The 27379-nt window shown below is 41.8% G+C and overlaps 1 protein-coding gene across 1 annotated transcript in view; it reads right to left on the bottom strand.

Annotated features, from left to right (window-relative positions):
* The window catches only part of CLCN1 (chloride voltage-gated channel 1), a gene marked incomplete at its 5' end in the record, with an annotated part of 33103 nt that extends 6248 nt beyond the window's left edge, over positions 1 to 26855 (bottom strand). Inside the window, 18 exons of the mRNA XM_084272237.1 lie at positions 743 to 848; positions 957 to 1183; positions 1687 to 1820; positions 2547 to 2760; positions 2887 to 2997; positions 3358 to 3427; positions 6063 to 6212; positions 6614 to 6698; positions 9810 to 9911; positions 11581 to 11665; positions 13082 to 13207; positions 15959 to 16037; positions 19764 to 19841; positions 20212 to 20345; positions 20449 to 20577; positions 22073 to 22204; positions 23815 to 23968; positions 26739 to 26855. Coding sequence (XP_084128363.1) covers positions 743 to 848; positions 957 to 1183; positions 1687 to 1820; positions 2547 to 2760; positions 2887 to 2997; positions 3358 to 3427; positions 6063 to 6212; positions 6614 to 6698; positions 9810 to 9911; positions 11581 to 11665; positions 13082 to 13207; positions 15959 to 16037; positions 19764 to 19841; positions 20212 to 20345; positions 20449 to 20577; positions 22073 to 22204; positions 23815 to 23968; positions 26739 to 26855 — 2233 coding nt within the window. The remainder of the gene's footprint in view (positions 1 to 742; positions 849 to 956; positions 1184 to 1686; positions 1821 to 2546; positions 2761 to 2886; positions 2998 to 3357; positions 3428 to 6062; positions 6213 to 6613; positions 6699 to 9809; positions 9912 to 11580; positions 11666 to 13081; positions 13208 to 15958; positions 16038 to 19763; positions 19842 to 20211; positions 20346 to 20448; positions 20578 to 22072; positions 22205 to 23814; positions 23969 to 26738) is intronic.
* Positions 26856 to 27379: the final 524 nt, after the last annotated feature.

Here is a 27379-nt window from a genome sequence, read left to right as displayed (position 1 = left end):
TGGTAGCATAAAGTGGATTTTCCTATCCCTTAGAGATAAGACAGAGCCATATCCTCTGTATTCATTCTTAATACTGGGCTACACCTCTCTGTGTTTCCTCACACTCTGCATATTTCAAGACACATAAAAGAAAACAAAAAAAAATCCAAAGAACATCCAAACAACAAAAACACCATCCTGCACCAGACATACATGATACATGAATCCAAAATAAACTATGAGCACAGTCTTGGATGTTTGTCCATCATGTTTATGTAGCTGAAACAGAGAGATGCATGTCCAAAGGAGAAGCTGTTCTGTTTTAGAGATAGCTGAGCAACAGCCTAAGCTACTCAAAATACAAGTATAGAAGTTCAGCTCTTAGCCTGCTTTTCCCAAAGAAATTTATTCATGAGGTGAAGGAGGCAAGAGATGAGATGTTTCCATGCAGACTCTCCAGACAATGTCCAAGGAGATATTGCAAAGGATGAAGTAAGGAGTAAAGGCAGAGAGAGAGCAGCCTGAGTGGGCCAACTTTTGCCATACTCTGAGTGATCACACACAGAAGGTATTTCTGGGTACATTACTCTGATATTGAGGTTCATTAACAAAACACCTTTAATACAGGAACAGCAGAGAAAGCTCCTTCACTCAGTCTATGTGCTTCTCCCAGCACTTTGCACAGGCAGGCGCACACTACTAGCATGAAAGCTTCCACAATCTGGCTATGGTGTGGCTGAGGCATGCCAGAAGTTAACCATACCTGGGAGTTGCTGTGGCTCCAAAGTTTCAGGCTTTTGTTTAAGAGGACTTGTTGGGCCATTGGGCTCCTCTAGGTAACTGGGAGTGGGAGTTGGGGGCTGAGGTAGCTGTTACAGAGAGAAAATAGTCAACTGTCATTTCTTTCTCAGCCTCTCCAAATGCCTTACCGCTTCTTCAGCAGTTTCTGTCTTGCAGTCTCTCCACTTCTCTCTCACCTCTCCCTTCTCGTCCGTATCCTCATCCTCATCAACATAAGCAAAAGATTCATGCTTCAGCATTGGTAGGGTTGCCCACGGTCTCTTGCTGTGCCCATTGTAGGGTGCCTCAGACAGCTTCTGCTGTATTTCTCTGTTGAGGAGTCTTCGCCGTTCTGGACTTATATGTCTCTGGAGGAGAGCCTGCAGTTCAGATCGCTCTACAGACCCTAGAAGGATCATGGTCTCTGCAAAACACAGAGCAGAGAAGCCAGTAAGCCACTTCAAGGTTTTGAATCTCCAATGCCACACACTGCCTGTCACCCTCTACAAAGTACTCAGACTACCTAGATCTATAGAAGAGTCATTTTCCAGCCCTGCTAGTTACTGCTAATACATGGTGGGGTTGTGGGAAGCTCACCATCCCTGAGTTGTGCAACTCCTCAGAGCCATATTAGAAACAGGCTCTTTACTTACTCAAGATCCCTCCCAGTTGACACAGTTGAGTCCATGAACTTTCCATACACCTCCCTTACCTGCTATATCTGCTACGCTGCCCTCACTCTAGCTTACCAGTCTGACCAGCTGAAACAGCCTTCTGTCTATACATCATCAATAGTGGAAGACTTTTCGGATGGTTTTTTAATGGAGTGGGTCCTCCTGTCTCCACAGCACATAATTGGAAAGTTGGTTTTGTTGTCTCTTTAAGCTGAGAGTCTCCAGTGAGGACTGGTTTCTTCACATTGCTTACCTGGTGAGTCCACCAAAGGCAGTGTCTTAACAGTGGTGCTTTGGAGTAGAGATTGCAAGTCTCGGTATTTACAGTTGGAAGATACAAATTTCACATCTTGGACCATAATATCCTCAACAAAGATATTGTATTTGCTGTGAATTTATGGACAATAAGGGTAAGAGTTAGTATATTAAATATATTTAGCAGATAAATTCCTTAAAGAAATATATGCGACTGCTTCTTTTAAAAGTGTTCTAAAAACAGTTGCTAAATAATATTCTATGAGAGGAACCAAAGAGGACTTTCCAACAGGATCCACACAGATTAACTGGATTTTCATTGCAGTTGTATTCCACTTCATTACCCTTCATCATAAAAACACACACACATCTATACATATATGTATAGATATTTCATAAATACCTATATATACTATATATACTAGAGAGGAAAACATGTATATGAATAAAGAAATTTTGTTTTAACAAATATACAAATATTTCAAATGTTTGCTGGAGAAAAAAATGCTGAACCTCACTGAATTAAGAAAAAAAGGGAAATGGACACTTGTGGCTTAAATTTTCAAACTTAAGCAATTTGGCAATATTAATACAAACTCATTAACATTGCAGTTTATTCAAACCTGTGCTTTCAACAACAAAAAGAAGAGGACTTTACTCCATTTCTGTGTATGAACCCTAATTCTACTCCACACTTACTTTTTGTGGCTGCAAACCTATTCTGCTTTTTTATTTTCTTTGTAGTACTATCCCCTTTTCATGACCCTTTATTCTCCCATGATCATCTTCTGCTGCTTTATTTCTTTGCCACTCACCACCTCCTATTTATAGTAGTAAAATTTAGTTTTACTACTATACCTTATGTGATTCCAGCCCAGGTCTGGCAGGTAGGGCAACTTCTTCACCTGGATGATGCTATCATAGAGGCTGGGCTGCAGACTCTGGGCCACCATGTTGGCAAGAATGACAGCCACCATCATGGGGAGGATGTGAGAGATCTGACCTGTCAGCTCAAAGCAGATCACAGCAGTGGAGACAGTGTGGCTCACTGCTCCTGTCAGAGCTGCTGCACCTTTCCCAGGTAGGATGGAAAAGGAATAGGGAGAGAAGATTGTTGTATAGAAAGAGAATGTCATGTCAACCAGGAATGTCATGGGAATAGGACCAGGTGAATAAAAAAAGAGACATGGAGACTCACCAATGACAGCATATCCTCCAGGTAAGATTTGATAAACAATACCATCAAAGAGGATCCCATTGGGAAAAAGCGATGCCATGATTTCCCCAATAAGACGCCCAAACGCAGCACCTGGAAAATATCACTGACATTTATGGCATTCACATCTAAGGAACACCCAGTCCATGCTGTGGAACTCTGCCTGGCAATCACTTGAATATTTTTTACCAGAAACAAAGGAAAACCTTACATTAAAATGACACTGGGACTAATGAGTAGTTCTCAGAGACAAAAAGGTACTAAGATAGGTAAACAGAGTTGACCCCTCATTATTCCACTTAGGCACTTGTTCCCAGGCAGGAGGAAATATTTCCCAAATAAGTACAGTGTCAGTCTAGATCAAAAATGTTGAGGCCTTTCACACACAGTCTATGAATGTCCAAACTAGAATCACAACTTACAGAAGAGCTGCAGCACAAAATTGAAACTTACCTAGAACGAAAACAGGCATGAAGCCTCCACAGGGGATTGGCATTGTGGTAGCAATGACAGACATCCAGAACTAGGACAGAGGCAGAAGGCGCAGTTGTAACTGAGCAGCAGTAACATTTCTTGCAGTCCTGCTCTACTGCCCAGCCTGTGAATCCACGAGGAGACATGTTCTGAGGGATGTGATGATTCAGACAGAAAATGAAGGGTAAAGGAGCTGTGGGGTGTGAAGGGGAGCTCTGGCTATACACCAACACTGATGCAGAGGACCTCTGTGTAACTGCTGTAGTGGCAGGAAAGCTGAATCACCAAGAGAATGTGCGAACTCCTTTGCCTTGGACCTCAGAATCTGAGATATCGTACTGCTCCAAATAGCTTAGCTTTTCATAAAACAAGGTTGGCAAAATTCCACAGCCTCAGAAAGATGTCAATGTAAAGGGTACTCAACCTGCTCCCCACAACTTTGCTCCCAGAAGGGCTAATTTCTAAGTTAGATCATGTTGTTCAGGGCCTTATTCAGGTGAGTTCTGAACATACAGAAAGGTGGAGATTTCCCAGCTTTTCCTTTAATCTAGCTTGTGTCTATTGTGTCTTGTCCCATCACTATGGTGGTCAAACGATGAAATCCATTCTGATACTGCTAAGACCAATTAAATTGCAGACTTAGCCCAGTACATATAGACTTCTGGAGACAACAGTTCATTTGAGGTATTACAAACACCTCAAAGGCCAATATGCTCAGACTTTCTCAGGCAGTGTGACAAGAGATTTCCAAAGTTGAGGGAAACACAGAGAACACTGCTATTTCAAAAAGAAGTTTACTGGCAAGATATCCTATGCTGCAGCAGTGTTATCTATAGGAAAGGAACAACTATGGTCCAACACAAGATCAGTATGCAGTATTATCCATAGGAGAGGAACAACTATGGTCCAGCACACCAAGATCAGTACTTTAAGGTATTTCAGGACCATATTTTCCACAGAGTGGGTAAATCCTTCCTGCTCAAGGTCCTCCTTTGAGGAGGTGATGCCTCTGCAGACATTGCTGCAGCTGTAGACAGATGATGCTAAAATGTAGACAGTTAGGATGGTTGGCATAAAATGGAAAATGAATCCAGGATATAGCCTGCCATTTAGGAAAGCCCTCTATAAAGGTAACGAAGTGCCAGTAGAACAGCATTTCTCAGCCCACGGTAGAGGAACATGCTGTGAGCACGGGATAAACTATCAATGTGATATTCACTGTTGCTCTTCCTTCCCTAAGCCATCTGAATATGAGGAGAAGTTCCTGGCTGGCTACAGAGGCCAGTAAGCTGCAGAAGTGGAAAACTGCTCAATAAGCTCTGTCTTCAGAGTACCATATCCAGGCCAAGCACAGCTGAGAACTGGGACTACAGTGAAGTGGAGAATCAGGCCATTTTTTTTCCCAGAGTTGAAAATGCAGTATATTTTTAAAGTGATCTATCCCAAATCTCAATATATCCAGAAGAAAATAAACTGCTTGGAGCAGTTATCTAGTGAGCTGAGAAAGCCTTAATGGGACAAGGCCAATGAATCTAGTGTCTGAGGATACACCTCTTCCAAAGGAGAATAGAAGGACTCAGAATAGATACACCATGTAGTCTATCCCTCTTTTATTCAAATACATGAGACCCTATCTTCTTGATACACTATAACCAGAATTATTGCAGAAGCAGAGCCTGTCAGAAATTTAATACAGTGATTCACTTGATGTGGAATCAGCTGTGTCAATCAATCATTAATGTCTATTCCTGATTTACAGAAAGGTTCAACTGACTTTGCAAGGTGGCCTCAGATTTTTTGCTCCTTTGCAGCAGCAATAAAAAAAAAAATTCACCATTTCTGCCATCTTATTACCCTTCCACACACACCCCTTTGGGAAAACATCTGGTTTTGTTACCTGTATTTTGAAAACAGAAATAAAATGTTTTCTTCTTTCAAATCTCTTCTCTTGCTCTGTTGCATATCAGTAACACACCTGACCCTTTCAGAGCCTAAATGATTGCAACATTCATAGACCATGTCAGCTCAGAACATTTAACCTACTGCTGCTTTCCAAGAAGTGAGCAAAACTGTTTCCAGCTGCCTTTCTCCATCAAGTTATGGTACTGCTAACAAATCCTTGAGTGTCATGCAACTGTAGATCATGCTTACATTTTGTTATTTGTCCCCTATGTGTAGTCAGGAATATTATGTACAGAATCAAAGAATCACAGAATGGTTTGGGTTAGAAGTGACCTCAAAAATCACCTAGTTTAAACACCCCCATCTTCCAGTAGATCAGTTTTCCCAAGTAGACAGTATTAGAATTTTTCAAGACCAAATATAAATTATCTGAGAGCTTCTGACTGAAATATTTATTTTTGTGGAACTTTCTTTCCTGATTAATCCTCCCTACCAACTACTACACAGGGTACCAAAGGCCATTCAGCAGAATGCATGAGGAAGATGACCTAGGGTGCGGTGGCGTAGGTCACTATATTAAGGTCAGGAAACTATTCCTTAATAATTTTGGCAATCTTGCATTCAAGATAGACAAGCACCAAAATATGTAAAAACCCATTGCAGTTGCAGTTGCAGTGCTTCACTCCCACCAACTCTTCATTGGCAGTTCACAAACTATTTTACAAAGGATCAAGAACATTCACTCTGAGTGGATAAGGGTTATGATGAGCTGGGTTTCCTACCTTCACAAGGAAGAAGAGCAGAATGATGATGAAGACGCTGACTTTAGGATGGATCCAGGCAGCAGATTTCCCAAGGATCTCAGGGTCTCCTGTGTATTTTGCCCAGGTATAGTTATCAAAGAGAGAGCTGATGGCTTCCCGTGGCATCAACTAAACAGCAAAAAAAAAGAAAAAAAAAAAGCATGAATAAATATTCTACCCCTGTTCCAAGAAAGTGGAGGAGATTTTTACTTCAGTAATTCATGATTATGAGACTTAATTCACATTTTTAATCTTCAGAAAGAGAGATGAAACCTTACCTAAACTAATGAAAGGACAACTACATTTACTCACAGGGTAGTATCTTATTACTTGCTGTAAGTGGGCCTATTCCAAGTTTTATATGAAAGAGATAGCAGGTATCATAAGTCTCAGAATACAGTCTCTCCATAGTTCAAACTTCTCCCATATCTTTCTCCCCCTTTCCATGATGTAAGGTTATTGGGGCACAGAATAAGGGAAGACTGGTCCTCAGAATTGCACAGAATTGTAAATACACATCCCACTCTTACCTCTCCTGCCATGAACTGCCCAAATCCAGGAGGAAAGGTAACAGTTGCTATAAGAAAGGTTATAACACCAGGGTATATGAGGCGGCTGAAAAGTAAAAAATAGTTTATTAAAATACAACTTCACATTCTTGCAACACTTCATTACTACAGATGCTATTTCTGTGAAAGCTCTCTGCCACTTCTGTATCCATTCCTTTGGAGTTCTGTTAGTGGCAACTGAATGCCCTGCTCCGCTGATCATCATCATTCATAGAGAGTTCAACTGTCAGCAAAGCCATTTTTCCCATCAGACTTAATGTAATGGGGCGATAAGAGGGAGTGAGTGATGTACAAAATGAACAAACTTGAATATGTGGGGGCAGATGTGTATTTACAATGATTTGTTGACCTATTGTCATAAGCCAGTTTCTCCATTTGTCCTGATTATGCCAGTCTTCCTATTTCATTCCCCATGCAATGAATCCTGTCCTGGTATACTTAAATTCAGCTTTTTTCATACATTTCTGCATGCATTCACCATTGCATTAATTTTTATGAGAAAACCATTTTTTTTTCCCTTTACATTACTGTCACAATTTTTGGGAAGGTGGTCAGTAGGCCTAGCTGTGCTGGGCCAGTGGGGCATAGCTGGGCAGCAGGTTGAAGCCATCTGTGTTTTCCTACTGCCCAGGACGGCTGTCTGGATATACCATGACACTTCATGGACCCTAAGACAACATGAGTCTAAGCTGCCTCCACATGCTGTCCTAACCCTGTCAGGTCTCCCCTGACAAACTACTGCCTTCTGTACGGGAAATTCTGGCTGAGGTGCAGTGGTATTCAGGAAGGCCCTACAAAATTCTAAGAAATTAGACAAAAGCTTAAATTACTGCTTTTCAGGCTTTGCTCCATGTCCCTATTAACTTCGATGGCTCTGCTGGTGTGTGTGGATAATTCTACATAATGAAGAAAAGACGATTTTCCTTCCATGTAACAAATTAAATGAGTTTGAACTTCTTTTTAATTAGGGGTGTTGTTCTGCTCAGATCTGCAGCTTGATAAGAAATGCAGGTCCTCCGCACCTCTCAAATTAAAAATTCATATAATGATTCTATAAAGAGACTGAAGAAATTTACAGTAAGTCACCTTTTCTTCTTCAGGTTATAACTCTGGAGCTTCTAACTCTAATGCTAGAGAGAGGAAAAAATTATCTTCAAATGCCCTGTAAAACCCTGTATTATTGCTAGTATTTCTATTTTTGCAACTGCTGGCAGACTGTGGAAGTTCCACTTGACTGGAGGCAGATGTTACACCCATATATAAAGAAGGGTTGGAAGGAGGATCCAGGGAACTACAGGCCTGTCAGTCTGACCTCAGTGCCAGGGAAGATCATGGAGATGGTCATCTTGAGTACTATCATGCAGCACATGTGTGATGGCCAGGGAATCAGGCCTAGTCAACATGGATTTACAAAAGGTAGATCCTGTCAAACTAACCTGATCACCTTCTATGACAAGGTGACCCTTGTCACCTTGGATGTGGTCTACCTGGACTTCAGTAAAGCCTTTGACACAGTTTCTCACAACATCTGATTGAGAAACTGGCTGCCACTGGCCTGCAGAGGTGGACCCTTTGATGGATTAAAAAGTAGCTGGATGGCCGGGCCCAAAGGGTGGTGGTGAATGGAACAAAATCCAGCTGGAGGCCGGTCACGAGTGGCGTTCCCCATGGCTCAGTCTTTGGTCAGTTTTGTTCAATATCTTTATCAATGACCTTGATGAAGGGATTGAATGCTCCCCAGTAAATCTGCAGATGACACTAAGCTGTGAGGAAGTGTTGATCTGCCTGAGGTTAGGAAGGCTCTTCAGAGGGATCTGAACAGACTGGACTGGTGAGCTGAGAACAATGGGATGAGGTTTAACAATGCCAAGTGCAGAGTCCTGCACATGGGATGTAACAACCCCATGCTGCGCTACAGGCTTGGGGGAGACTGGCTGGAGAGCTGTCAGGCAGAGAAGGACCTGGGGGTGTTGGTTGACCGCAGGCTGAATATGAGCCAGCAGTGTGCCCGGGTGGACAAGAAGGCCAACGGCATGCTGGCTTGTGTCAGAAATAGTGTGGCCAGTAGGTCTAGGGAGGTGATTGTGCCCCTGTACTTGGCATTGGTGAGGCTGCACCTCCAGTGCTGTGTCCAGTTCTGGGCTCCTCACTACAAGAAGGACATTAAGGTCCTTGAGAATGTCCAGAGAAGGGCAACAAGGCTGGTGAAGGGGCTGGAGGGCAAATCCTATAAGGAGCAGCTGAGGGAGCTGTAGATGTTTAGCCTGGAGAAGAGGAGGCTGAGAGGAGACCTTATCATGGCCTACAATTACTTGAAATGAGGTTGTAGAGAGGTGGGCAATGGTTTCTTCACCCAAATGACAGAAGATAGGACAAGGGGAAATGGCATGAAGCTGTGACAGGGCAGGTTCAGATTAGATGTTAGCAAAACATTTTTCACTAAAAGAGTTCGCAGGACGTGCAACAGGCTGCCCAGGGAGGTGGTTGAGTCACCAGCCCTGGATGTATTTAAAAAAAGAGTAGATCAGGTACTTAGGGATGTGGTTTAGCATAGGACAGGAACAGTTGGACTTGATCTTAAAAGTCTTTTCCAACCTAGTAACTCTGTGATTTCTCTTCCATCCTGCAATTTACACCATTTGGTTACTATCAGTTTCAGCTTTTGTTTTGTAAGTATGCAGTAGTTGCAATACAGTACATTGTTTACATTTTTGCCTACATTTTAATTAAAAAAATAGTTTTTAAAGACATAGCTAGACTTCAGTTGTATTTAATTAAAATGTTAAATTTATTTTTTACAGATTCTTTAAAAAAAACCCAAAACCCAGAAGCAGAATGCTCTTAAAATGCATGATTACTGATTTTCTAATTAAAAACATTTTCTGTCCTAGCAATAGTTCCCCTTGTCCTCTTAGTGAATATCACAGAGTCTCCCTTCTAAATAAAGAAGCTATTTGACAGTAATGGGACTGACTGAGAAGAAAATCCAGTGCAGAACAAATTTTCTTAATGTACTCTGATATAACTTCAATTTCTCATATTTTTACTATTTTACCCTCGAAATAGTTTTACTAGCTTCCAGAAAGCATGTTACTACCCAATACCAGTAGGTTATAAAAATCTGGTCCCTAAATAGAATCTTTTCAAAGGCACTCACTATTTGGTGAGAAACTGGCTCAGAGCTGCATGACGCCGGATGCATAAGACTACTTGACGATTGAGATAAACAAAAAACGCTCCAAGGAAACCAGAACATATCCTAAAGTGGAGGAAAAGAAATAAAATCATACAAAACAGTGGTAATATAAGCCTAAAGGCTGCACAGTCAACTGAATTCCTTTTAATACTTTAGATTTTAAAAATAGATCACTCTATTCCTGCCTATATCAATTTCTCAATAAAATAGAAGTACTCCTACTGTATATATTATTCAAATTAACATTTGCTGACACAGAAGAACAAGATCTACCTGTTGATGTGATAGTGATCAGTTTTTTTTGTCCTACCTGAGAGTGAAGAAATATGTCAGATAGAAAGCAAACTCAACTTTGAGACTTAACGTTGAGAGAATTTGGAGCATTCCAAGTTGGCATCAGAATAGCAAAGACTATCTACTAACCACATTGGACACCCTGGCATTCAGGAATCTGAAAGCATTTTACAATTATCTTATGCTCTTTTCTTGGCCCATGTGCAGTACTGAAAAAAAAATCCAGCTTTGATGACTTGGTTCAAAACACAGTGACAAATTTTGCATTCTATCAACTCCAAATCATAAGGATTAACTTCTTCCCTGCCACTCTACACAGATTCCCCTGAGTTCGACATGCAAGTCTATTTAAAGAGAAGAACAAAGTGGATAAATGTTACTAGCAAAAGCTCCTGTATATTCATAGAATTTCATCACATTTGACACTTATTTTCATATGGGACACTTCAAAGATTCAGCTGGACAAGCTGCTGGGCTATTTTGTCTAGATGCAGTTTTGCCAGGAAAGGCTGGACCAGATGATCCTTGAGGTCCCTTCCAACCTGGTAATCTATGATTCATACCTAATGTCTTCCAAAAATCCCACTTGAGTTCATACTCAAGTAAATGAGGGCAACCTACCAGAAGAAGCTATAAAACCTTAAATAGATTTCTGGTCTTGGATCCAGGTCTTGGAACAGAGTATGTTCATATCAGCACAGAGATTTGTTCCTACAGTGTATTCCCTTCACTGCTGCTCTGCAGTAATTTCCCTGGAGCATCTCTCAAGCTCTATCTCAGACTTTTCCTCACAGCAATTCCAAACTCAGTTTTTCTCCAGTATTTTTCAATTTTTATTTTAAAGTTAATTCTTTCATTTTCCAAAATTTCCTCCACAAGTGAAAGATATCCATAAATAAAACACTCATCTTAATGCATTAAGAATTGTTCTCACTGAATCTAGTTATGGTTCAGTTGCAATTGACACCAGATTCCATGTACCAACCTCTCTTGAAAAGGATAACAAATCTGCCCTTGTAAAAGGGAAACTTCCTGGTTAAGTATTTTGTCCCAATTGTAAAGTGAAAAGTCTTCGGTCAGTTTATTTTGGGGTGCCATCAAAACGCTTATTCAGTAAAATTTATTCAGTAAATCTATACCCAGAACCTAAACAAAGTTAGAGGTTTGTTTTTTTTTTTTTTTTCCTACAGAACTTAATTTCTGGAAAAGATATATGCGAAGGATATAACAAACAGCTTGATAATACCCACATTTCCTTCCTTACCCATTGTGCTACATAGGCACCATTTCTGAAGAAGGAATCCCAACAAGCAGAGGCCTTATTTGTGACAATCAAAATATCTAAAAGAGACGTATGCAAATGTTTTGCGGAAGAATTCCTAACATTGCTCATATGATAACCTCTGTAGAGCAAAGAGCCAATTTCCTGAGAACTCACCCTATTACAGCAAATGCTGGCAGCTCTTGCAGATCAAAGGGGAAATCCATGCGAAAGTTTGTTCTGAACAGGGCTGTGATGGTAACTGTGAGAGGAGAAAGAGGAGGAAAGGGAATAATGAGGTAAGATGTTAAATACTATAAAAGCTAGGAGTAGGGACTGGAGAACTAGTTTATACATGCTCCTGTGTGATTTCATGACACTACATACAATATCACAGATTGGAGGACAGCTCTGAGTTTAGTAATGCCCAGTTTTGAAGTACATCAAGACTAGCACTCTAGATTGTATAGGTTTGTTTTCAGAGAATGTATATATATATATATTAGCTACAATCCTGATTTTAAAGGGGTTTCTTTTTTTTTCTTCTACCATCCAATCTCTAGAAATAAAGATCCACTGACTCTGAAAACTCCCTTTCCTGAGACAAGCAGTGCTTACATATCTGAAGAAACACACAGTTGTGATTAATTTCAAGAAACAAAATTCTAATCCTCTCTGATATTATAAATGCGAAATTTTTGACTGATACCAAAAGAATGAAAGTTTTAGAAATCAGAGATGGAAAAAATAAACTAAGCCCTGTCTTCTTCACCTTAACTCTCCTGGTAGTGTTGCACTACTAAAATAACTCAGATGTTGAAACCTCTCCTGCTTTTACCTGGAGGTACCAAATTGTGTGGCAACAGTCAATACCTATATGCCAACAGATCACGTACAAATTAACAATCTAGTGCAGAGCTGAAATACAGCTAAATGAGGATGGCTATACATCCCAGCTAGTCCTGGAATAAGGAATTATTTGCACAATGAGGAACGAAAAGAAGCTGTGAAAATCTACGTTATATGGTAATTATAGAACATATTAATTACTTGCTATTTGGTTAGATGGGACTAGGTTTTTAGAACAACTGTTTAACCAGATCTCTGAGGGTTACATTACCTAAGATAGCCAAGCCTGTCTAAGCACATGCTACTATCCAAAAAGGGAAGATCTTACTCCTTGCCTTTTCACATTGTGTCTTCCCTCATAGCTGCACTGTTCTCCCCTCCTGTCAAGTCTGCTGCAACACATGTCCATGCCTTCACTGAGTTGTTTCACCTCATTAAAAGCTATCATAAAACCTATCTGCCTTTTTCATGGCTTGGGAAGTGAGTTGAATGGAGGGGTTCAGTGAACACAGAGATGGTAAAAGAGGGTAGAAAAATGATCAGGGATAGAAGATGGTGAAAAGCAGGCTGCCCTCTTTTTTGTTAGATCAGCCCAAGAAAGGGATCATCTCAATTTTAGGGAACAGGTAGTCCAAGCCACTAAAAGTGCATTAAAAAGTGTAGTAGGGCTCACTTTCAAAGAATTTTGCCATATACTTCCTTTCTATTTCCTTCCACATTGCTGTAAGTCACATATCATGACAGAAGATTGTGGCTTTGAGGAAGATGGAAAATAGTAAATTAATAGAGTAATTCTGGACAAAGAAAGTAGGAATGACTCTTAGCTTACCTGCATCCTTGTTCCAAACAGCAAGGACTCGGAAAATGAAGGCACTAAAGGTAGCTGCAAAAAACCCTCTCCAATAATTGCGCACAGCAAAGTAAGTGGAAGTGACCTCAATGCTGAAAAGGACCCCTAGGGAGAGTCGAAAGGGAGCAAAATTAAAATCAGAAGTGTAATGTTAGAACCATGAGAGACGCTTCTAAATATTCTAGAGCAGTGTCTCTTCTTTGATTGCTCACCCAGACTAATGAAAGATTTTTGAGCATGTCCCCCTAATATATGTGTATTTAAAAATTCTATACATGTAATAATTTACTAATGTACTACGTACAATACAAAACATAAAATTATAAAAGGTGACAAAGGTTATTTTAAAAATAGTTTCATTTATTAATGAAACTTTTTTTTGTTCTCACTAAAAATATTGATATTCTTTATTTTTTAAAATCTTGGTTTAACACTTTGTGATACAGTGATTCAATTCTCTGGTTCTATAACAAGGTTTCTTTGATAATTGGTCTTAATGGCTGTCATAGCTGAAAAAAGATATGTCACAAAGACACATAGATTCAAATGCAAAAATATGATGATTAAATCATAGTACTAATTTTCAATCCCATTCACCACTTATGCAAAAAATATTGTTGAAATTGGGATAGTAAATTTCCATCTTCCCTGATGGCAGTCAATTGTTCTTGCAAACTAATCAGCATGCGTTGAATTTTTGTCTTCTACAAAATGAATTCAAGACCCACTGAAAACTCATTTTTAAACAAGTTAGAAAGTTCCATGGTTTTTACCTGTACAGGTATGAGAGTTTTTGGAGGTGACACATTAATATTGGATTGGCAACAAATTAACAAATCTCTCTCTTTTGAGAAGAGGTTGCAGTCGAATCCACTTTTAGAATATAATTTTTATCCTGGAGGGCTTTTTTTTTTTTTTTTTAAACTGCTACTGACAGACACTTGTCATCACAGAAACACTCAATAAATTCAGAAAACTTGTCTTTTTGGAAAAGAAAAGTGTGTAACAGGTCTTTAAGTTCAATAACTCTCTTAAAAGCCCATAGCCACAAGAAAACTAGCAAACATCTGTATGGTACAAAGGATTTTCATGGTCACTCCCTATCTCATTATAAATATGGTAAATATTCTACTGTTTTGAAGCCTTCTTTTTATGAAATGAACCACAATGATGACATCCTGTAGCACTCTGTGTATGTCTGGCTCCTATTTCTTTGCTGCAATAGCTTGCCTGTGAAAAACAGAGCCAATTCGTTTTAGGAGCAGTGCTACTCTGTAACTTTACCATGCAACCTTTTTCTTACCCAAAGCTGCTGTTCCAGCAGTTGTTACACTTGCACAGCTTTTCCATAAAACATTTTCATTAAAGAAGTAATTTGCGGGTGAGAATATACCTTCTCTGATAGATCTTTCCTTAGTGGTTCACAAAAAGTAGCTATTCATACATTATGCTATCAAAACAGAATCTAAGCAAATACCGTAAGCTGAGATATGTTAGAAACACCTGTATTTTCATCCACCTGCACAGCAAGTCTCTCACATCATGGAATATGTACTCATACTTGCTTCTTCAAATCTTCAGCAATGTTTTCTACATCTTCTAACAGCACTTTTTGAATTTGAACTAAAACACAAGGAATGTGTTTTAGTTCAACATCATATTCCTTTCTGTGTATTATTGCAGCTATTTTTACCGTTGTAGGAAGAAAGGTATTTCTCCCGTGCTTTGTAGCCTTTTGTCTTTTGCTATGAAGTAATAAACTTAAAAGGTGGCTTTTAAACATTTATCATTAAGTTCAGTGAAAATTCTATAAAATACCAGATTGAATATCACATAGTTTGAAACATCACTGAAACAACTGTAGAAGTTTATCTTCCTGCTCTGGATGCTTAGATTTTAAATATCTTGCTAATTCTGTTGGCTTCATACCATCATTAGCTACCTTCATGTACAATATACACTTAGGATGAGGTTGAGCATTAAAGATAGTGGATGTAGATCCCTATTTAAAATAGGCTTTGATAATTTTGATTTTTTTTTTGGTTTACTTCATCAGACCTGATTGGCTAGGCATTGTTTCTACCTCATTATCTGGCTGATTAATAGCCTGTACTAGAAGTAGGAGAAATGTCAGTTCTGACATTTGCTTGTAATTTGTCTGCGCTCCCATTATTAGTATTATCACAGAATCACAGAATCATAGGGGTTGGATGGGACCTCAAGAGATCATCAGGTCCAACCTAGGTCTTCAATCTGCAGTCTCTTTGCGGCAATCTTTTTATGCCACTTGTCCATTTTGTGAGGGTTAGTTTAGTTAACACTAGATAATATAATCCATAAATCCACTGAAGTGGGCACACACTGATTGCAATACATTGCAATATGCTGAGAGTGAGCAAATGAGTGGTCTCCACTGTCAACCCTACACATTCTCCACAACCAGGACACCTCACGCACTGTATGTGACAAGTGACCATCTGACCTATGGTCTAAGTGAGGGTACCACTGCCAATACATATACCGACTATTAGTAAAGCCTTTTTTTTAATTAAAAAAAAATTAAAAGTTCCAATATATCCTTCCCACATCTTGCACACCCTCTGGGGTATACACACCCCACTTTGGGGATCACTGATCTAGAATGTCTTCCCATCTTGCCCTCTAGAAGGATGACAACATATGGAAAAAAGTTTGTGTCAGAGATGCTGAGGAGTTGGAAATGCTAAAAGGTAAGCTACTTTGTTAAAAGTAGATGACCCAGCAAAAAATACAGTGCAGGGAAGAGGGAAAGGAGAAGAGGACTAGGCAGGAGAGGATTTAGGTACCTGATAAAAAGGAAACAGAACAGCCACTTGCCTCCAAGTGGTGTCCCAAAGCAGCAGCCAACCCCCACAGCACAACCCACAGTCAGAACGTCCGTGTAATAATATGGCTGCTACTGGTGAAAGGGAGAGAGACAAAGAGAGACAGACAAACAGGGAAAATAAGGAGAGAAAGCATGAGTAACAGAATTGGAAGGTAGGACCATATTCTGTCACCCAGGTCTGTCACTAGTCTCAGAGATATAGGTATATTTATCTTAATTCTCCCTTCTGGATGCCTTCAAAATATTCAAAAGATAAGACCTGGCATAAGACATGCACATACCTGGACATCTTCAAGACATGTGGAGAACGCAGCATCTCATCTTTCATTGAAAAATGCACTTTTCTGTCACTGTAGAAAAAATGTCTTGTGGAAAATCTTCCAGAGGGTGGAAGATGCATAAGTACATTTTACTCTTTTACATTGGCAGGGAATCTCACAATGTATATATGCCAAAGAGTGCCTCATAAACCCTACCCTGTGAGTCTGTGTGCACAAGGCATATGCATGTCCAGAACTGAGTGTGGACAGGTGCTGAAGGTCCTGTCACCCTGGGTAGGTAGGACCTACAGTAACCACTGAGAACAGCCTGCGGCATATGGCATCTGCAAGGACCCAGCACTGTGTCAGTGCTGGGGCCACGTAGCAGCACAGGAGTAGCCAGACAGACCAAAGTAAACAAAGAATAATAGAGTGCACTCAGAAATAGTAGCCTAGGCACCTTTTGCTTGGCGAGGGCTAAACTGGCTTTTCAAATACATTTTGAGGGCTTCTCATTAATACACAGGGTGGTGTGTAACTACACCAAGAAGTTATGGACCATGGGCAGTATGATGTGAAATCACAAGTTATATCCTGGACTAAGGTCAGTTAAAGATTACACAACTCCCAGGTAATGGAAATCACATCCAGCATTTTGGTGTGAATCTGTAAGAGCAATTCAATTAGGGTTACAAAATCTATGACAATTTTCATTTCCTCCCATACTACAAAGTTATCACAGACTCACAGCAAGTTTTAGTCTGGAAGATACCTCTGAATGCTTCTTCTCAAACTCTCTGCTCAGAGCCTGGCTAACTTCAAGGCCAGATCAGGGTATTAAGGATCAGGGTGCTTGATGAGCCCTGTGAACCAGCAAGGGCTGAGACTCCCCATCCCAGTCTCTCTTGACACCTGTGCTACCCTGAATGACCTTTGGGACAAGGGGAGAATTCTTTTTAACACATAGATAAAATTTCCCTTGTTGCAAATTGTGCCTGTTGTCTTGTCCTTTCCCAAACAGCTTGGCTATTTTGTCTCGCTAACATCTCCTAGAGCTACAGAAGATAGCAATTAGACCACTCTTCCTTTAACATTATTTTACTTCTATAACCTCCCTTAATGACCTATGCATAATGTGTCCTGCAGTCTCTTAGACTATATTAATTCTATGTACAGAAAAGAAATAGGAGCTGTAGACTATGTTGTAGTTTGGTTTTGGGGGTTTTTTTTGGGTTTTTACTATTAAGAGAGATACCAATGGTTCCACCTGACTGTGGTCTAATTCTTGGTTTGAACCTATTTTCTCTTGAGGTATTTGGCAGGCTTACAAGTTTTGCATTCTGTCTTGCTGAATCTGACTTTCTTCCTAGCACACTTTTTCTCGAGTTTCCAACTGAAGAAACTCTAATCTTTAACTGAGAAAGGATGTTCCTTTTTTTCTAACAGCAAACCTGAGTAAAGGTCATTATTATTGTTGATACAAGACCATGTTGCATTTGTCAGCTAACACATCTATTTGAAGACTAACAGGAAAGTAGTGCATGGAATAAATAAAGCCAACTTAGGGGAAAAAAATCACATTTTACAATCTCCTTAAACTTCTGGGCTCAATAACCATGGAGAGAGGTTCAGGGTAGTGTATGAGGCTCTAGAAAGGGAAATGAAGGCACAAAAAAAGAATGGAGAACATTGTAAAGACAAATTATTCATTAATATATTTCCACTGTTTTAAGAAGTTACCCTGTGCTTTTGGCACATCTGCTGTTTAAGGAAATTACATGAATCACAAGACTAGTACAAATGTAAGGAGACAGAAACAAATTCCACATTTCTTCTCACTGTAGCACCATAGAAAGGTGGGATGAGGTCACTGGCAGTGTCTCCAACTCCCTGCTCCAAGTTGTGCTACTTCCAAGGCTAGATCAGGTTCTTGTATAGGTGACTCCTTTGACCCCCTGAGCATCTGTGCCAGAACTGAACCACCTTTGAGGGAGGAGACTTTATTTTCCTTATACACAATCAGAATTTCCCTTGTTACAAGCTATGCCTGTTGCCTCTTGCACTGTGCCACTCCGAAAAGAGCCCAATCTTCACCGAAATCCTTTAGGTGGTTGATGACATCCATTGAACTGCCCACCTGAAGCCTTTTCTCCTTTAGGCTGAGCAAAACCAGCTTTCTCAGTTTCTCCTCATATACAATTACTCCAACCTCCCAGCCATCTTACTGGCCCCATGTCTCTTACATGGGGACCCCAAAACTTTACACACTGGTATTTCTGTTCTCCTGTCCACTGATGAAGTATGATGTAGTTTCCTGTTCACACTATCACTTCCTGTCATACTTGTCATAATTTCCTGCCCTTTGATGTTGTTACTCCTTACATGAAGTTATTTTTTTTAAATTTCTGTTTTTACTCAGTCCTTTCTGATTTTTCTGGATAGTCCTTGGTGCTCTCCAGGTTGAACAATGTCCATGTCAGGCAGGGACTGAACAAGCTGCATTGTTAGAAATCAGCAAATTACTAGATGTCACTTTTCCTACAACCTTCCCTTTTCTTCACTGCCACCAGTTACACTTGAAACAAAAGAACTGGTGTTGCTAGAATGGAGAATTATCTGTGGAGAACTTTTTCTGAGAGCAGGAAGGCTCACAGCAAGAGGCTACATGAGCATACATTAAATGTCATGTAGGAAGACACTTGCCTCCAAGAGGAACCTCGAAGCAACATCCAGCTCCAGCTGCGCAAGCTGCCACCAGGAAGTCGAACTGCCTATGCAGTGCTGCCAGAGAAGGGCATGCTGGGGTTAGAGGGAGCAAAGCCAGGGTGTTAGGATCCAGAACAATAAAATAAAGCAACAGCCAGCAGCAGATTCAGCCACTGCTATTACAAACAGCAGGCTCTACACACTTTAGTGCAGTCTTTAGTACTGTCAGCTGGTCTTCAGCAGGGACATCTGGTACTAATGCACAGACAGGATCTACTCAAATTGAACAGCATCTCCCATTGTTGTATTACATAGCCAGTTTCTGCTAAGAATCTCTATGTAAAGCAGTTCTTACATTTAACTATATATGCAGTTAATAGATTTTTTATACAACCAGACAACACAGTGAACAGCCTGCAGCAACTGTTAAGACTCTTCTGTGACAGTAAAAGCCTAGAGAGAGCATCAGTGTCTATAACTGGCAATGTTGTATAAATTTGGCTTAAAGACAGATTGATCTTTGTCTGCAGATACTTTTTTATACAATGATCACAGTGCAAAGGTATTGGCATCATGAGATTGAAAACTTGTCAAACACAATCTCCTAACCAGCCACTGTGTAATGAGTAGGTAACATTGGTGATCCAACACAGTTATTTGACAGTACATCTGGCCTCCCATTACCATTTTCTTTGGCTTGTGTTTTCCTGCTCTGTACAGTGAATTTCAATCCATATGCTTCCTCTGTGTTTTGCGTCCTACAATACTATCCTATGAGTCTCAGGAGTTAAACCTGTGTAACAGCTGTATGCAGAGACGTGTGCCTTACCTCATACACACCACAGAAGATCGACATGAACTTGCTGAGTACTGCAGCACAGATACTGGCAATATGCACAAAAGGACCCTGAAAGAGAAGAGGAAATCAGAGCGGGTTACCTTCTGGTTACTGACAATCATTTAGCCATTGCAGACTTCATCATTTTACTTTGGCCACCTCAGCAAGTCTTCAAATCTTCTTTCCCCCCCGCCCCCCCAACCTGCCCTGCCACCTCAAAGACCACCTGACTTGAATTCTTTGATATTTTAGTTTATCAGGCCTTTCAAAGTGGAAGAAAAATGGCCAGTGGAAGATAATAGTTGCTGGAAAGAGCAGAGCTTTGAGAAGAGGGATGGTGACTAAAGAAATAAAATGTTTATAGACTCTTCTTCCACAGCCAACTCCTGCTACCTCCCGGACCCTAGACACTACTGCACATCAAAACAGCAATATGTACCTCTTTCCCCACAGGCATGCCACTTCCAAGACCAGCTGTGAGGCCCACAACTTTGGCTACAAAAGCTTTGAGAGTGAGATACTCCTTGAGGACCACTCCCCTCATAATGGTTTTGAGCTCTGGGATTCCAGACCCTGAAATCAACAGCAGAGCCGGGGATGAAGAATAAACACAGGCAAATGGAGTAAGAAAAATGAGACAGACAGAAACATATCTTGCCATGCCTTCTGCCCTCACCAACAGCCTGTGGAGAGACGAGGTGGCAGAAAATGGCCGCAAACAGAATAAGAACAAGTGGGTATGTGACCCACACCAGATACTGCATAGGAGTATTCGGGTGCAGCTCTCTGTACATCCACTTGTAGGCTGTAGACAGACAAAGAAAGAAGTTGTCAGTAACCACAGCTGCTACAAACATGTTGGTAGACATCAAAGAATCATACACTTGCTAAACCTGCCCATACTAAATCTCCCTGAGAAATGCTGTCCTAAAGTGCTCATTTTTTAAGTTAAGCCTTGTTACATTTTGAGTATGAGTTCCCAAATAAAACAGGCATTCTGCAGGGGTGGATAGAAATGGCTTTCTCTTCTTAGACACTATTAATACCTGTGCCCAAATGTGGTCTAAGAAGAGGTGTGTTACATGCAGTTGTGAGGACTGATGACTGTACTGGATCTTTGAATTTGGCAGCCAGAGGGCCTTATGTGGGTCCTGAAGGAAAATTAAATGGTCCACACATAGCTAGTGCCCTCTCTTCCATCTCAGTCACATGAAAAATAATTCCTTTCAAAAAGTAGCTGAACAGGTCTTATTATGAATTACCTTTTATATCATCAGCAGGAAGGGATCTGTGCCTACTGTTAAATCAGCAGTGGTACCATCACTCAGCCAGATGCAACAGTACAAGCTGCCAAGAATCCAAACTGAACCGCAGCTCCTGTGCAATTCATCTTTGCCTGAGCTGGCTCCCCATGCAGCTGAGACTTGATGGAGGGAAAGAAAATAAACCCCAAAGGACTCAGCTGTAGGGAGTATAAAGGACAGGGACTCTTTGAGACTGTTAGGGTACGCCAGATGCCTGGAGATGGCGAAGCATTAGAGAGAGTAACACTGGGCTGAAGGAATAGTGAAAGCTTTGAGCTGGTGGATATCAGCAGCTAAGAACACCTACAGGGGTGTGTGTGCGCACAGGAACAGCAAAATTAATGGGATGTGAGCAATGTTGTGTGTGCACTGAGATGTTGGGCAAAGGAACTGAAAGATATTGTAATTGTTAAAGCTGACAAGGGGGAGAGGGAACACAGGATAAATGTGGGAAAGATCCAAGATAGCGATTAGGAGATTTGTGTGAAAAGAGACAAAGGAGAGAACACTGTGTGGTCAGGTTGCAGGAAACTGAAGGGCACTATATAAGTAAAAATTGGAAAGAACAATAATGAGGTAAAAAGCAGAAACAGTGTCAGAAGGGCATCTAAGGGCCACTTCCCCTCCCCATCCCCCAAACTCTCAGAATTCCTTGGGACAATGGGAACCAGTATAATAGGAATGATCACAGTACTGTTTCCCTGTGCCCCAACATATTCAAGGGAGCAGAAGTGAAAGGGAGTCAAAACAAGGTTTGTCTTTGCCTCATCATATATATATCCTTCGCTTTTGCCTTTTAACTTCCAAACTTTTCACTGCCACCCCTTTGACAAACCTCTCCCTAGTTCATTTTCTCCCTGTGTTGCAAGTACTTCAAACTTCCCAGGCAGTGAGGGGTGAGGATGGGACACTGATGTTAGAGGAGGAAGAACACCAGTCACTGGGCTTTGTAAAACATTCGTATGCATGCTTTTGCAACACCTGAATGGGACCCACCCTGTAGGCTCTTCGCACTGGCATAATCCATTCCCCAGCTCACCAATGCCATGACCAGACCCAGCAGAACCAAGAAAATCCAGTCCTCTCCAAGTTTCTTGGTAATATATTTCTGCATGCGTCTAGCACAGTCTGTGGAGGAAAAAGTCAAACAGAAAAACTGAAAGAACATGGATGAAGCCTGTGTCTGTCTCTCCAATGCTGAGATCTGACTACAGTAAGGATATATTTGGAAGCATCATGGGATTCATGTTGAAGGAGTGGTACCCATCCCTCTCTTACACAGTCCTGAAAATGTTACTGCAATTTAAAAAAAAAAAAAAAAGGCAAGGGAGGGCACAATTTAATCGACACAAGAAAGTCCTTTTCCTCCTCTTACAGATATCAGTTGTGTAAAAATATTATAAATTTAGGACTTGTCTTTTTTGCAAACAGATCTCGACTCTTCCTAGGCTGAAAGATATAGTTTTGTGTGGCTGGGTTCTGGTGGAGGAGGGGGGTCTGCAGGGATGGATTCTGCAAGAAGCAGCTAGAAGCTCTCTGCAGGCCCAACAGAGCAAACACCAGCTGGCTCAAGGCCACAGTCGTTGCTGACCAAGGCCAAGCCCATCAGTGATGGTCCCAGCACCTCTGGGAATCACATATAGGAGAAAAAAACCCCACAAGCAGTTGCTTCTTGCCAGCAGAGAAAGGAGTGAGAAGATGGAAGAAACTCTGCAGACACCAAGGTCAGTGAAGAATGAGCCGGGGAGAAAATGTCCCAGGTGAAAAGAGAGAAAGATGGAGAAACCCATGGTGGAGCACGTGTCCCCCTGCAGCCCATGGAAAAGGCCAAGACCCCACCTGCAGCCTGTGGAGAGGCCCCACGCTGGAGCAGGTGGAGACATACAGGAGATGCTGTGGCTCACATGGCAGCAAGCCTCTGCCAACACTTGCAGCCCAAGCTGGGCTTGAGAGACTCAGAGACATCCTATGATTTTACAACTGTGCCCCACAGCAGTGACCCATGCTGGGACAGATGGTGAAGAGCTGAAGCCCCATAGGAAAGGACTCAGTTGGAGAATTGTGTGGAGGACTGTCTCCTGTGGGTGGGACCCCATGCTGGAGCAGGAGTGCCGCCCCCTCCCCCCCAACCCCCTGAGTAAGAAGGAAAACAACTTGTGAGAAACTGACTGAAATCCCCATTCCCTGCCCCGCCCCCCCCCGCCTCCCCCCCCCTCCTCCTCCCCCCCTCCCAGCCACAGTGCGGTGGCAGAAGGGAGTGAAATCATGACTAAAGTGTAGTCTGCCAAGAAGGGAGGGGTGGGAGGAGGGGTGGGAGGAGGTGCTTTAAGATCTGGTCACACTTCTCATTACCCGACTCTGGTGTCACTGGGTGTGTACTGCAGTGTAATACATGAGAGAATTTTCTGTCCTTTATTCTGTGCTGAGTCTGCTTTGACCGTGACGCTGATTGTGGAGTGATCTCTCCCTGTCCTTATCTTGACTTCTAAACCTCTCAATATATATTTTCTCCCCTGTCCAGTTAAAAAGGGGAGTGATAGAGTGATTTTGGTGGACATCTGGCCTCCAGCCAGATCAAAAGCTCACATGAAAAAGTCTTTTCGATCAACTGTGATTACTTCTCCTTCCTTCCTGGTTTTTCTCAGTCATAATGTTCTTGTCTTTTGCCTTGCTTAAATCTGATCTCTCTGGCTAGCCAATATTTGGTCATAGGGTAATGAAAGATTACTTGTCCCTACCTTGACATTTGGAATAGTGCTCTTCTTTGATCTCTACTTGACTCTCAGATTTCAGGGGTCTTTCATTGTTCTTTTGGGCCTGCTTCTTATTCAGTAGTTTTGCTGCTTCCTTCTCTGCAAAGTCGGTTATCTGGTCTGTGTATTGGCCATAAAGCTACAGGAGCAGAAAAAAGAGAGAGATCAAAAGGAAAAAGTAAGGCAAATGCTCTTTCACAAATAGCATTAAAGATGAAAAGGCAGATCTACTAACAATCCAAAGTGCAAACCCAAACATACTCAAGCAGGGAGACAAAGACACAGAAACTTTCAGACAGATGCAGCTCATTTTTTTTTTCCCCCTTTTCCTTTCTGGTTCCCTCTTTCCAAACTCACCAAAACCTTTTAACCTCCTTTCTGTGGGGTACAAGAAACGATCACAGAATATTAATTACTTTCTAACATCCTGAGAAAGAGCTGGCTGTGGTATGAAGATTGAGCAAAGGTACAAAAGAAGGTCAAAAAGTTTGCATGAGGCCACCATCCTCAGGGCTGTCTCATAGACTTCAGCAGGACTGTAAAACATCTCTGAAGGTTTTAAGAGGTATTACACTATCAAACAGACTGCAGGAATGTCCTGCATCTGTTCCTTCTGCTGCCAAGGAATGCTTAACAGGGCACATAGCCACTGACAGTGCCTGCAGAGGAAAAAAGAAGCAGCATCAGCTCAGAAATACAACAAGGTAGTGCATACCTCCTCCCAAAATTTGGGTAAGTCTTCACATGTCTTCAGTTCTTCTGTAATTCCCACCTACCTAATCTAGCCTTTGTCTTCAGATACTAATATTGAAATGCAATTGGTTATACGATATTCACAATTAGCAATACGCACTTACCAATGACATTTCACACAAGGATCTGTAGTAAACTTGGCAGTTGCGCTACCTTGTCAACAAGATCTCAAGGGAGCTTGAAGGATACTGACTGCACCCCTATGTTTATCAACCTCCCTGAAGAACAGCTATTATACCTCACTCTTTCAGAGTGTAATTGGAGTTGTGCATTTGTCGTGGTTTTACCCCGGCTGAGAGCCGAGCTTCTGACCAAAACCAGGACAGCATTTGAGAACCTCTCCTTCAAAGAACAAGCCTTGGTATAGATTAGATATTTGGAAAAAATTCTTCATGTGAGGGTGCTGAGGCCCTGGAACAGGTTGCTCAGAGAAGCTGTGGCTGTCCCCTTCCTCGCAGTGTTCAAGGCCAGGTTGGATGGGGCTTTGAGCAGCTTGGTCTAGTGGAGGGTGTCTCTGCCCATGACAGGGGTGTGGAACTAGGTGATTTTTGAGGTGAGGTAGCAAGATCACAGAGGTAGGTTGTATTGCTGCACAGTGTCATTTGCACCTGCTCATGAGAGTGGTTTTAGATGCATGGGATTGGCTGACTGTGTGGATACATGTGAACTGGGATGGTTTTGTACATTAATGTATTTTACTGGAGCCAAAGCTTGCATTCCGTAGCTCTCTCCTGCCCCCGACTCACTAATGGTTCCTGTGGCACCCAGCTAGCCCAACTTAGCCCCCCAGCCCTCAGCTTTTCTCCACTCACACCCCATGGGGCATGTGCATGCCATCCTCCAAGCCAAGCCATGACACTCACCAGGGCCAGCTGGGGGCTCAGGATGTCTCCTTTCTGACAGCTGCCCCTGTCCAGATCCCATCCTCACCAGCCTCGCTGCCTGCCCTGGCTGGGCTGCAGGGCTGACGCTCAACACCAGTTCAAAGGTTGGATCCCAGCAGAGTTTAGCTCCAGCCAGGCCCACGCACCTCTCCATCCTGTCCCACCCCATGCGCACCCTGTTTGACTGACTGCTGCAGCCAAACCATTGCCGTGTGTTAATGTAAACAAAGCATAACTGCTCTGATCAGACCTCTGTCTCAGGGAGGTAGTTTTGGAAGAGTTTCACGTAAGAGACATTTGGAAGCTCTCAGAAATTCCTGATGACAGTCATGGAAATGATTCTCTATTTTTTTGCGATGTGACACATATAATCCTTGTTGGGATGCTTTCTACTTGAAGAAATTTTCTTGGTGACAAATGTGGCTTTTTTCTTATCACTAAATCACAACAGTCTTCAGGAGATGATCAATGTATCCCTTCCTTCACATTTACAAACTCTCTCACTCATCATTTGATTGGATCGTTTATTGCTCTGAAGCCCTCTTACATTAGCTTAGTCTTATTTCCTACCACTCTGCTCAGACACCAGGACTTTGCTGTAAAACCTCCCCTTTGCAGGACACTGTCCTAAAAAGAGATGTAAAGGAGATACAGAGGATAATGGAACAAGAAGCCATAACCAGAGTACATCTACTTCCCAGATATTTTTCTGGACTACTGCTTGCATGAAATAAAGGAAGAGTTAGATCAAGATTAAGGGTTAGAAAATCCCTTATGGATGCCCTAAGAGTTACCAAAACTATCAATGTGTGGGCCTATAACCATGAAGCACTTTTTGGTCAGAAAAAAACACTGCATGACTTCATTTATACAGCTGTGCAGGTAGATACCAATCTACACACTTCACTGTTCTCTTTGTTTGCATTCAGTCTTCTCCTCTTCTTAGTTTCAATATGCATCTGAGGGCAGCTGCAGTTTCTCTGTACTGTTACAAACACATTTTCCCCATCCTAGCTTACCCATTCTAACTCTCTTTGTGTCCATGGCAGGTGAAAATAATCGCTTATTTGCAACGATGATACCCTTCCTGTATGTAAGTATAATCTTGAAAGTCCGTGCCTGACCTGGGACTTGGCAAGCTAAGGGGAGTTGACAGGATTGGGAATGGAGAGGGGTGTGTGCTCGGCCAGCATTGTTCTGGGAGCCTGGAGAGCCTATGTCATCCCAAGGGAGACCTGTCCTGCTGCAAACATCCCGGTTCTCCAGCCGTACCTGTGGATAGCTGAGGGAGTTCTTCAGGTAGTGCACGTCATCCCCTGTCCCCCCGGCCTTGCGTCCTGCCCCCAAAGGTAGCCCATAATGAGTGCATTTCTCAAAGCAGACATTCATATTGTGGTCTACCCCCCCCAAAATGATGTGTTCCTGTATCATGGTCTCTGATCTCTCCATGCATCTACTCTTCCTCACTCTTAATTGCAATGAAGCAGCCACTATGGGCTTTACCTAGAACCACTTCATGTTCTGAGAGCATGGCCTCCACACTTTCTTCTGCTCCCTCCTTCCTCTCCTTGCTTCTCTCCTCAGACCACTCTGAGTTATCCTGCTCTTGCACTCACTTTCTCTCTGCCCCTCCTCCTCCTCCTTGTCCCACAATCACTTTCTCCACTTCCTGACCAAAGGCAGTGATTGCAGAGTTTAACTATATTTATAGCAACCTTCCTCTGCCACATGATTCCCCACTGCTGTGTCTGATCTCAGCAAAAGGCACTAACTCTGCTGGGATTGAATATCAGGTGTGAGCAAAAGGGAAACTCCTGAAGGAGAGGGAAGGAGGGAGAGGAAAGAAGGCAGTAAGACAGAAACAGCTAGAAGCAGATAGATGGAAAAGCAGACAGGAGGAAGCAGAAATTGTT

This window comes from Gallinula chloropus (genome assembly GCF_964237585.1).
Source record: "Gallinula chloropus genome assembly, chromosome: 1".
NCBI classification, from domain to species: domain Eukaryota; kingdom Metazoa; phylum Chordata; class Aves; order Gruiformes; family Rallidae; genus Gallinula; species Gallinula chloropus.
Note: the sequence above shows the minus strand (reverse complement) of the source record. Positions and strands in the feature narration are given on the sequence as shown.